Here is a 12,016-nt window from a genome sequence, read left to right on the forward strand (position 1 = left end):
GCTCCCGCACGAGCACCACTCACCCACCGCCTGATTCACTCGTTCGTTAAAGTTTATTTTGTGCCCGAAAAGACCATCTGGCACCACAACTTTCACATCCAAGGCAGACTTTCCTTCGGTAGGGTTATTTTGTCGTGTTGGCTCGAAGCGATAAGGTTTAATCCTTCCGGGTTTGACGCTAGATGCACGGCTGCGTTTCATAGTGCTTCCATCGTGTAGCGTTTACACACTAGTGACGTAAACATCCGGGTTATTTAGTCACGTGTAACAAACATGCCGGCGTTAGATTCATTTTAACATCGGTTTAAAAGTTATTAAATGTACATAAAAAAATAATCACGTTACCAAATTAATTATTGAAAAAGTAGCAACTTTTTGCTGCTAAAAATGGATGAATAAGTAAAGTGTCCCTTTAACAGACACTTTACACAACACGGGGATATAGAATATATTGCATTCTTTGTTCTTTATATTAACACCAACAGATTATTTGATTTACATGAAATAATAATTTTATTTGTAACTTCCTCTGTTGGTGTTGTTTATATAAATAAATAAAGAATGCAATATATTCTCGTGTTGTGACTTCCCTTTGTCTTCTAACAGAGTTTTATGAGTCAGTATTGAGTTATTGTCAGCTTTGAATAAATCTCATTTATAAATGTTCTACAAGGTATAGTGCTCACTTTAGATGAGCTAAAAAAAATACTTTATTAATGAACAGTAAATGATTTGTAACTACTTCATTTTATGAATTAATGTGTTAAGTGTTTTAGAACATCTATTGGAAAAGAAATGTAAGTTTTTATAAAACATCTACTAACACACTAACACTAACTCATGTATATCCAAATAGTTTGTTAATCATTTACATACACTTTCTAAATGATCTTAAAACACTGTTTACAATTCCCAAATAGCTGCTTAGTAAATGATGCAGTACATAATCTACAAATGCATCATAAAGTATGAAAATGCAGTCATTAAGCATATAATAGATGAGCTTATTTACGATGGGTAAAACATTTTTGACTGTTTATTAACTACATAATAATGATTATTCATTTCAGAAACATGCTTTATAAATGATTAACTCACCTTTAACTCATGCTTAACAGATGCGTAATAGTGTTTACTCATTATAAAGTGTTACCAAAATAAGTAAATCAATTAAGCAAATCAAACAATCAGGAAACCAAAAAAGCAACTTAGTCAACAAACCCACCCAAATTAACCCCAACGGAAATATATAAAAATGTTAAAATGAGTGTTTTAAGAAATGCAATTCTGTTAAGATGTTATAGTCCACACAGGCAGGTCGCCGGCCAAGTCAGTCAAACTGGAACAATTACTGGTATCAACGAGTAGTTCAATGGTCGTCACCGACAATAGTTGCCGAACGGGTTCGCTCAGGAAGAAGGGAAAGGCGGTGCGACACCAAGGGGATCAGCCGCGCTCCACACGGCGAGGTTGGCACAGCAGCAAGAGTTCCACAGCACAGCAAAAACAAGCAAAGCAGCCGTTGTCTAACGCTGATGTCCCTCTGTTCCCCACAGCACTCCTGTCCCTGTCACAAGGTTAGCGATAACTACAAATACAATAAAAGCCATCTACCAGAAGCACCCGCAGGAAAAGCCAACATTTCATGCAGGCAGTCTCAATGAACACCGCAGGGCAGGGCAGGGAAGAGAACTCTGGTAAACCAGGCATGCATCTACTAAAAGAACATGTATCGCACCAATAAAGCAATTAATAAGACACTCGCTAACCTAACTGAGGCACGCACAGCAACAAAAGCCGAGGATGGCGAGACCCGGAAGTGGGCGGGCCTCCAAGCCAAAGAGTCAGTACGCAAGATATTAACCTATCAGTTTTTAGAGTGAACGTTGAACTGGACTAACCAAAAAGTACTAAATGATATAAGATTGAGCACTGATGCAGGAAAGGTATCGGTGCTCGTCTTGTTGGACCTCAGTGCAGCATTTGACACGATTGATCATAATATACTTTTGGACAGGCTGCAAACTTGGGTGGGTTTAAATGAAACAGTCCTAAAATGGCTCAAGTCCTACTTGGAGGAAAGGAACTTCTTTGTGACCATTGGAAATTTTGAAGCCGATCAAATGGCAATGACATGTGGGGTCTCTCAAGGGTCAGTCATTGGACCCCTGTTGTTCAATCTGTATATATTACCTTTGGGTCAAATGCTTCATAATACCATTATTGGCTATCATAGTTATGCAGATGAAACACAACTATATTTATCAATGTCCCCAAATGACAGCAGTTCAATTAACGTATTGTGTCATTCTCTAGAGTAAATTAACAACTGAATGAACCAAATTTTCCTTACGTTTTTTTAACATTGTGAATGTATGTGCTTTTAGTAAATTTTGTAACCTACTTTTGTTTTCTCTTCTTTGCTCTGAATGTTAACTGCTGTGTTTGTTGATGCTGAAAGGTGATGCTGAAAGGTCTTTCCTTGTTTAAAGCACATTGAGTTGCCTTGTGGATGAAATGTGCTATACAAATAAACTTGCATTGCCTTACCTAAAATGTCACTTCCTAAATGTACTTTTGCACTATTCTAGTTAATATTGTTTAGCATTACAAACTATGTAAATAGTTGCCATTTCAGCATCCATGGCAGCCTGGTTATCCTGAAGGGGGATGACCACGTCTGCGGCCCCTTCTCAAGGTTTCTCATTTTTCCCCCTGATGTCCTTGCCCTTTTGTGGTTTGATCAGTGGGATGTCGTTGATATTTGTGGGCATGTGAAGCCCTTTGAGACTCTGGGGTGATTAAGGGTGAAATAAATAAACTTCACTTGACTAGACTGAGTGACATGGCGCAGTGTTTGGGATTTGCATTAACACATTACTGCTCTATGTTTCTGCTGTGTGGCCATTTTGGGTGTGCTCAGGTGAAAGTCGCTTACGTTAACTTTGTCAATCACTGCTACGTGGACACAGAGGTGGAAATGAAGGAGATCTACACGTCCAACCACATCTGGAAGCTCTTTGAGGACTTCACAGTGGACATGGCCCAAGTGAGCAGGGGTACTTTGTTGTCTTACCTTTGACCTGCGATTGCTCAAGGTGTATGTCCTCCTGGCAGGTGTGCAACAAGCGAGACAAGCGACTATCTGATCCTGTATTGGAGAAGTATATCATCAATGTGGTCTTTGACACCATCAATGCCTTCTTTAGCTCACCCTTCTCTGAGAACAGCACCTCACTACAGGTCAGCTCAACCTTTTCCTCCACGGCAATGTGCTTTGTCAAATTCTCGGTTTAGACTCCTCCATACATCCTCTCTTTGTTAGAGTCATCACACGATCGTCACGCAGCTGCTGCAGTCATCCGTCCGCCTGCTGGATTGCCCCTGGTTGCAGCAGCAACACCGAAGCCAGGTGGAGACCTGCATCAAGACCCTTGCGGTCACAGGTGACTCTTTGTCCTGTTCTGTAACAGGCATCCTGGATTTTATATGCAATGAAACTAGCACTGGAGAAAGATGATCTCTCTTTTTTTTTTTTTAGTTTGATTCAGTACTTGAGCAGCAACCTTTTTTGGAGCAGCTTGTTGTTGGAGCATTCTACTAATTGAGCATTACACAAAAGCTCATGTGATGACAGATACAGTCAATTGAAATTGTATTCACGAAATGTATATATAGTAGTAACGCACTGGGAGACGGACGTGCTAACCAGTCAGCTACCGTATGTATATGTATATATATATATATATATATATATATATATATATATATATATATATACCCCTCCGTGAGCCGGCACCTTACCGTGGTGGCGGGGTTTGCGTGTCCCAATGATCCGAGGAGCTATGTTGTCTGGGGCTTTATGCCCCTGGTAGGGTCACCCATGGCAAACAGGTCATAGGTGAGGGGCCAGACTAAGCACGGCTCACAAGACCCCTTATGAAGAATACAATTATTGGAAACACGATTCCCTTGCGCGGACGCGGGTCACCGGGGCCCCCCTCTGGAGCCAGGCCTGGAGGTGGGGCTCGTTGGCGAGCGCCTGGTGGCCGGGCCTGCACCCATGGGGCCCGGCCGGGCACAGCCCGAAGAGCCAACGTGGGTCCCCCTTCCCACGGGCTCACTACCGGTGGGAGGGGCCAAAGGGGTCGGGTGCAGTGTAGACTGTGTGGCAGCCAAGGGAGGAGACCTTGGCGGACCGACCCCCGGCTACAGAAGCTGGTTCTTGGGACATGGAATGTCACCTCTCTGGCAGGGAAGGAGCCCGAGCTGGTGTGTGAGGCCGAGAAGTTCCGACTAGACATAGTCGGACTCTCCTCCACACACGGCTTGGGCTCTGGTACCAGTCCTCTCGAGAGGGGTTGGACTCTCTTCCACTCTGGAGTTGCCCACGGTGAGAGGCGCAGAGCAGGTGTGGGCATACTTATTGCCCCCCGCCTTGGCGCCTGTATGTTGGGGTTCACCTCGGTATACGAGAGGGTAGCCTCACTCTGCCTTCGGGTGGGGGGACGGGTCCTGACTGTTGTTTGTGCATATGCACCAAACAGCAGTTCAGAGTACCCACCCTTTTTGGAGTCCTTAGAGGGTGTGCTGGAGAGCGCTCCCCCTGGGGACTCCCTCATCCTGCTGGGGGACTTCAACGCTCACGTGGGCAATGACCCTGAGACCTGGAGGGGCGTGATTGGGAGGAACGGCCCGCCCCGATCGGAAACCGAGCGGTGTTCTGTTATTGGACTTCTGTGCTCGTCACGGACTGTCCATAACGAACACCATGTTCAAACATAAGGGTGTCCATACTTGGCACCAGGACACCCTAGGCCGCGGTTCGATGATTGACTTTGTAGTCGTGTCATCGGATTTGCGGCCGCATGTTTTGGACACTCGGGTGAAGAGAGGGGTGGAGATGTCAACCGATCACCACCTGGTGGTGTGTTGGCTCCGTTGGTGGGGGAAGATTTCCGGTCCGACCTGGCAGACCCCAACGTACTGTGAGGGAACGTCTGGCGGAATCCCCTGTCAGAAAGAGTTTCAACGCCCACCTCCGACAGAGCTTCTCCCTTGTCCCGGGGGAGGCGGGGGACATTGAGTCAGAATGGGCCATGTTCCGCGCCTCCATTGTTGAGGCGGCCGATCGGAGCTGTGGCTGTAAGGTGGTCGGTGCCTGTCGCGGCGGCAATCATCGAACCCGCTGGTGGACACCAGCTGTAAGGGATGCCGTCAAGCTAAAGAAGGAGTCCTATCGGGCCTTTTTGGCCTGTGGGACTCCAGAGGCAGCTGACGGGTACCGGCTGGCCAAGCGGAACGCGGCTTCGGCGGTTGCTGAGGCAAAAACACGGACATGGGAGGAGTTCGGTGAGGCCATGGTAAACGACTTCCGGACGGCTTCGAGGAAATTCTGGTCCACCATCCGGCGTCTCAGGAGGGGAAAGCAGTGCACCATCAACACTCCTATCTCTGGGGCCGAAGTCACTGAGGTGGTTGGAAAGCTCCTTGGTGGCAGGGCCCCGGGGGTGGATGAGATCCGCCGGAGTTCCTCAAGACTCTGGATGTTGTGGGGCTGTCGTGGTTGACACGCCTCTACAACATCGCGTGGACATCGGGGACAGTGCCTCTGGATTGGCAGACCGGGGTGGTGGTCCCCCTTTTTAAGAAGGGGGACCGGAAGGTGTCTTCCAACTACAGAGGGATCACACTCCTCAGCCTCCCTGGTAAGGTCTATTCAGGGGTGCTGGAGAGGAGGGTCCGTCGGGAAGTCGAATCTCGGATCCAGGAGGAGCAGTGTGGTTTTCGTCCTGGCCGTGGAACAGTGGACCAGCTCTACACCCTCAGCAGGGTCCTCGAGGGTGCGTGGGAGTTCGCTCAACCAGTCCACATGTGTTTTGTGGATTTGGAGAAGGCGTTCGACCGAGACCCTCAGGGAGTCCTGTGGGGGGTGCTTCGGGAGTACGGAGTACCGGGCCCCCTGATACGGGCTGTTCGGTCCCTGTACGACCATTGCCAGAGTCTGGTCCGCATTGCCGGTAGTAAGTCGGATTCGTTTCCAGTGAGGGTTGGACTCCGCCAAGGTTGCCCTTTGTCACAGATTCTGTTCATAATTTTTACGGAGCAAACAAGCTCTTTTTTGCCAGTTTCAACCAAGAATGTGAATAATGATTAAATTTAGCTATATTCTAATCGGTTCAAATTTCACTTGGGAAATATTTTTTCCCCAACTCTAATTTCAGAAATGGTCGTTGTTCAATTGTTTTACACCCATTTGATTAAATGTCATTTGAATGACTGATTTCCAGTGTCTCGTTGGAAGAATCAATTATTAGCACTTCCGCTTTGATTAAATTCACATCGTGTTTGGACCCTTCAAAAACAATAATAATAATAATGATAATAATAATAATAATAATGGATTTAATTTATAGTGCACCTTACAAGCATCCGCATCTCAAAGTGCTACAAGGAGAGAAAAACAATGATCGAACATTCAGGAGCCATCGTAGGGTAAATGGCCAGTTCATTTTCAAAGGGACTGACATGGGAAAGTCCCACTTTCCACGCCCACTTCAATACATACAACTGACCATCATTACCAGGTCTCTGACACTGCTTAGTAGGTCGTGGGTTCAAATCCCACCATTGCAATATATACATTGTCATTATGCTAAGAGATATAGATGTATCCCAACTGACCCTGAATGCTTCTTTTTTTTGCAAACAATAACATTATAAACTGCATTTAAATCACAGAAATATCACTAGATATGACAAAGTGAATTTCTGAAGACGTTTTCTTTTTTCTCGTTGGCTGATAAATTCGTCTTCTGTTAGTCCGATGATCCATCCATCCATTGTCTTAGCTGCTTACTCCTCACAGGGGTAGCGGGGTCGCGGGGTTGCCGGAGCCTATCTCAGCCGGCCTCGGGCAGTAGGTGGGATGCACTCTGAACTGAACTGAGCCATTTGCATTAGTCCAATTATGATCATGAATAATGTTACGAATGGAATGCTGCTGAAGTGACGTGACTTTAAGGTGCCATCTGATTGGACGAGGAGTTGTGTTTTGTGCCAAGTAGACTGACATGCATACTTTTTTGTGCTGATTTTAGCTGAAGTTTGCTGATAATCCTTTTTTTTTTTTTAGCACCAGCACCCAAATATGTGAAATATGTGAACTACAGAGGTCCAAACACGTTCACACGTGCAAAACAGACATTGCGAAAAGTCATTGTTTATAATTAGATGAAATAAAAAAAACTTTACTATACTAGTAATTTATGGAAGGTGAGTACTGCTAACTACTGACTGAGAATGGGTGGATGGGGTTGTATTTGTTATTTAACTGCAAGTTACTACTTAATAATTACTAGTAATACTACTACTGTTTCTACTAGTACTACTACTACTACTACTATTACTAGTAATTAATAGTTAATTACTTTGTAATTGTCACAGAATTTATCTTTTCATTTCCTTCATTAGCATTCAGCTATTACCATTCAGCTTAGCATTCAGTTATTAGCATTCAGCCTTCAGCATTCCCACGCAATTTCTTCAAAAATTGCACTTAGTCTAGTTATATATTGTTTCTAACCTTTATTATTGTGGGAATGCAAGCATTCCCACATATGTTGTTTCTAACCTTTATTATTATTATTATACTTATTATTATTATAGCATTTTATTCTCAACACTTTTTGCAGTCAAACTATTCCTACATAATACTTCCGATTTACACCGTTCAAATTTCAATTTGCTGACAAAATTCACGCCTTTTGGGGTATTTATCGTTTGACTCCATATTACTTACAGTACTTGCATAATTTAATGTTAAAGATCAACTTTTCCCCATTCGTTTTTAATGGGACTGACACTGATTTTTTTCAAAGTCCCACTTTCCACGCCCACTTTCATACATACAACAGACCATTATGACCGGCTTTCTGATACTGCTCAGTGGCGCAGTTGGGAGAGTGCACGTACAGTATGCAGGAGGTCGCAGGTTCAACCTACTATCATACCAGGAAATGCGTTATACTGACATGGTGTGTTCCAAATCAGTGCTGATGGCTCAGCATTAGATGACACTTTGAAAGACAAATACGCCAATTTGCTCTGATTTGCAGCGGGCCCCATTAGCTCAACTGTTAAGTAACTTGCCTGCGGTTGCATATTTTATGACTGAAATGTCACTTGCATGTTTACATTTTATCAGCAAAAAAACAAAAAAACATATAAGATCATTATATTCAATGTGATCGAGCATGACTAAGTTTTTATCAACATTTTTTCCGGTTTCTAAGACGCTTAAAATTGATTACTACAGGTTTGGAGCAAACCATAACATCCTTCCTGCGTTGGTGAGCGGCGAAACACCGCGGACACGAATTAGAAGTTCACATGGTCGATCCTGGTGGAAGTCAGCTTTTTTTGTTTGTTATATTTTTTTGTATATATTTCAAATATAAATAACGGCAATTTATTCACAACAGCAATGCAATTGCTAGTACGTGCAGCGATGTAGGTTTCTGGTTCCATTGCTTGGCGCCAGGCAGCGAATCCGAGAGACCATTTGTTTGTATAAGTGCACTACTAATAAAAAAAAAGAGAAAAGAAATTGCTGCGAGACAAATAAAATGTGGATACTAAATACAATACTATGTATTGTCATAGTTACCAGCATGTCCATGATAGCTGTGGTTAAAGCAATGGATTGGCCTGCGGCAGATCATGGTTTGATCCCTCGTTGGGAAACGTTTTAGCACAACTTTGATTTCATGTAGTAGTCATTGTATAATACTTTATAGTTGCGCTTTGTAATAATTTGACACAAAATATCTTCACAATAGTGTTTTTGTTAGACCATTTATGAGTTTTTAAAGTTTAAATGAGCAATTCACATTCAAACCAAAAAACGTTGAATACTTTGCATTTCACTTCCAAACACGTGTACATGTTCATTTTTTGTTTTGTTTTACACAAGAGCAGAGAGAAAGCTTTGACAAGCAGCTTGACAGAAAGTGGTGGCTTCAACCATTGGTAGTTATTAGGTTCCATGTTTCAAAATCGGCCAGCAGGTGGCAGCAGAGTATTAGCAATCAGCCAAGGCCATGTTGCAGAAAATTCTTTTTGCCAGTGTCCATTCAGTGTTCAGCATCAGATGTCACTTTTAAATATGACTACACCATAAGCCATGACTTTTAGCCCGACAAGTTAGGTCATTGATATTATTGATACCTCGACAGTATCGATACCGGATCAATACTGGCACTAAAATATCGATCTAATTAGTATAGTTTCAGTTTGGCTCAACTTTGTAGTAGATTGCATGAACACATACAGTATTGTACTCAAAAAATATCCTTTTGTTTGTTTGGTTTTATATTTGTTGTTGTTCACTACAATTACATAAAATGTCACAATCATTTAACTACAAGTTACTACTTAATAATTACTAGTAATACTACTTAATAATTACTAGTAATACTACTACTGTTTTTACGACTACTACTACTACTACTACGACTACTACTACTACTATTATTACTAATAATTAATAGGTAATTACTTTGTAATTTTCACAGTTTCTTTGTTTCCTTCATTAGCATTCAGCTATTAGCATTCAGCTATTAGCATTCAGCTATTAGCATTCAGCTTTCAGCATTCCCACGCAATTTCTCCAGAAATTGCTTAGTCTAGTTATTATAGCATTTTTTTCTTGTCACGCCGCCACCGGCGTGGCGGTTCATGCTTTTATTTTGGTATCCATGTTTCCTGTTTATTTTGAAATTCTAAACTCCCTTCTCACCTCAGGTCACTTGCCCTTCCTGCTGCCCGCTAATTACCGGTCCCCGCCCATGATTTTCGCCACCTGCCACCAATCAACCCCCGCAATAAAAGCCATCAGCCTTCTCCCCTCCGTTGCCGAAGTGTCACGTTTGTTCATGGAAGCGTTCCACAGTCCTCGAGTCCTTGATCCTGTTGCCTTGCCTTTTTGCCTTGTTTTTGTGCCTTTGCCTCCCCAGCGGAGCGTCCTTAGTTTCCCCCTGTGCCTTGTGCCTGTTTTCCTCCCCAGTGGAGCGTTTTTTGTTCTCCACTTTTTGATTCCCCTTTCTCCTCTCTGGTTGAGAGGAGAGCTGCTGTCGTCAAATAAATCTGTTGCCTTGGTGGCCTACCTTCATCCTGCGTCTGAGTCCTACCTCTCCACGTCGTGTCAGTACACTTCGGCCAGCATGGACCCAGCAGGGAAGGTCGAGGCTACACTTCAGAGCCAGGAGGTCCGACTTGAGAACCATGAAAGGGTTCAGCAAGCCATGGTGTCGCAGCTGGGGGAGCTGTCGAGCCAGGTCCATGAGCTGGTGAGCTACATGCGGCGCCATCCACCACAGGACAGCAACCTCAGCCCGAACTCTACGTCCCGACCCCGTCATTCACCGGGGTAGGATTGAGACTGGCCTCCCCAGAACGATACTCCGGTGAACCTAGACGATGTCAGACTTTCCTCACGGAATGTGACATTCATTTCGAACATTCTCCACAGGCATTTTCCACAGCCCAGTCCCGGGTGGCCTTCATGGTGTCACATTTGAGATGGGCGGGCCAAAGCCTGGGCAACTGCGGAATGGGCCAGGGGCTCCTCGGTCTGCCAGAGTGTCCAGGATTTTCAAGCCGCCTTGCGCCAAGTGTTCGATCCTGACAGCAATGACCGAGAAAAGGCACGAGCTTTGAGCCGGCTCCAACAAGGCAAGGGGTCCGTCAGTGACTACGCTATCCACTTTCGCACCTTGGCAGCCAACTGTGGCTGGAACTCCACAGCTCTGCAGGATCACTTTTTGAAAGGACTCACACCCGCCATACAGGAACTCCTGATTCCCGTGGAACTGCCAGCTGACTTGGATTCTCTGATCTCCCTCGCGATCCGCACAGATCATCGACACAGAGTTGACCAAGATCAGCGGACTCCATAGAAGGGTGGAACCCACCTCATACCCACAGTCACTGGGAACTGGAATGCCACAGCACATCTTGCCACCCCGACCAGCGCCAAGGGAGGTGTGTAACGCCGGGGAAGAACCCATGCAGCTTGGACGGGCTCAGCTAACTCCCGAGGAGCGACAGCGTCGCCGCCGAGAGGGCCGCTGCTACTACTGTGGTGAACTTGGTCATCTGGTGGGAACCTGCACCGCAAAGAGAGGCACACCGGTGAGTTCCCCGTCACCCCGGCCCAAAGACACGCAAATCCAGATAATCCACCATGCTATCACCACTGATCTGCCAGCCCTCATCGACTCTGGCTCCGACGAAAGCCTCATGGACTGGGGGCTCGTAAGACAGTTACGAGCCACCACCATTCGAGAATCTCCGATTCCACGTCTTCCAAGCTTCGTCACCCACCTTGGTTCTGGGACACCCTTGGCTGCGTCTACACAACCCCAGAATCGACTGGAACTCAGGGCACGTACTGGAATGGGGAAAGGACTGTATGGATCACGTTTTGGGACAACCAGCACCCAGGGCGGCTCCCACAGCCAAAGTTAATCAAGTAACCCTCGCCTCGTCCGCCCAAGAGGAGTATCCTAACCTGCATACAGTTCCATCCTGCTACCACCACCTGCGGGAGGTATTCAGTATGACTCTTCCTCCGCATCGACCATATGACTGCCCTATCGACCTAATTCCAGGATCGACCCTCCCCAAGGGGAGGATGTATTCGGTCTGAGGACCCGAACGCCAGGCCATGAACAACTACATCGACGACTCCTTGAAAGTTGGACTCATCCGGCCGTCTTCTTCGCCAGCAGGGGCAGGATTCTTCTTTGTGAAAAAGAAGGATGGATCTCTCCGCCCATGCATAGACTACAGTCCCCTGAATGACATCACAGTTAAAAATCGATACCCACTGCCATTGATGTCCTCGGTGTTCGACCAGTTGCAACAAACCAAGATATTCATGAAACTCGATCTCCGAAACGCCTATCACCTCATCCGAATCCGCGATGGGGATGAATGGAAGACTGGTTTCAAC

General features: G+C 45.3%; 1 protein-coding gene across 2 annotated transcripts in view; it reads left to right on the forward strand.

The window, feature by feature from the left end:
- itpr3 (inositol 1,4,5-trisphosphate receptor, type 3) overlaps positions 1 to 12,016 on the forward strand; it is an 841,532-nt gene that overhangs the window by 625,586 nt on the left and 203,930 nt on the right. For both annotated transcript variants that reach the window (XM_077515178.1, XM_077515179.1), the window contains 3 exons: positions 2,924 to 3,049; positions 3,118 to 3,243; positions 3,326 to 3,446. In XM_077515178.1, coding sequence (XP_077371304.1) covers positions 2,924 to 3,049; positions 3,118 to 3,243; positions 3,326 to 3,446 — 373 coding nt within the window. The remainder of the gene's footprint in view (positions 1 to 2,923; positions 3,050 to 3,117; positions 3,244 to 3,325; positions 3,447 to 12,016) is intronic.

This window comes from Festucalex cinctus, chromosome 2 (genome assembly GCF_051991245.1).
Source record: "Festucalex cinctus isolate MCC-2025b chromosome 2, RoL_Fcin_1.0, whole genome shotgun sequence".
Taxonomy (NCBI): domain Eukaryota; kingdom Metazoa; phylum Chordata; class Actinopteri; order Syngnathiformes; family Syngnathidae; genus Festucalex; species Festucalex cinctus.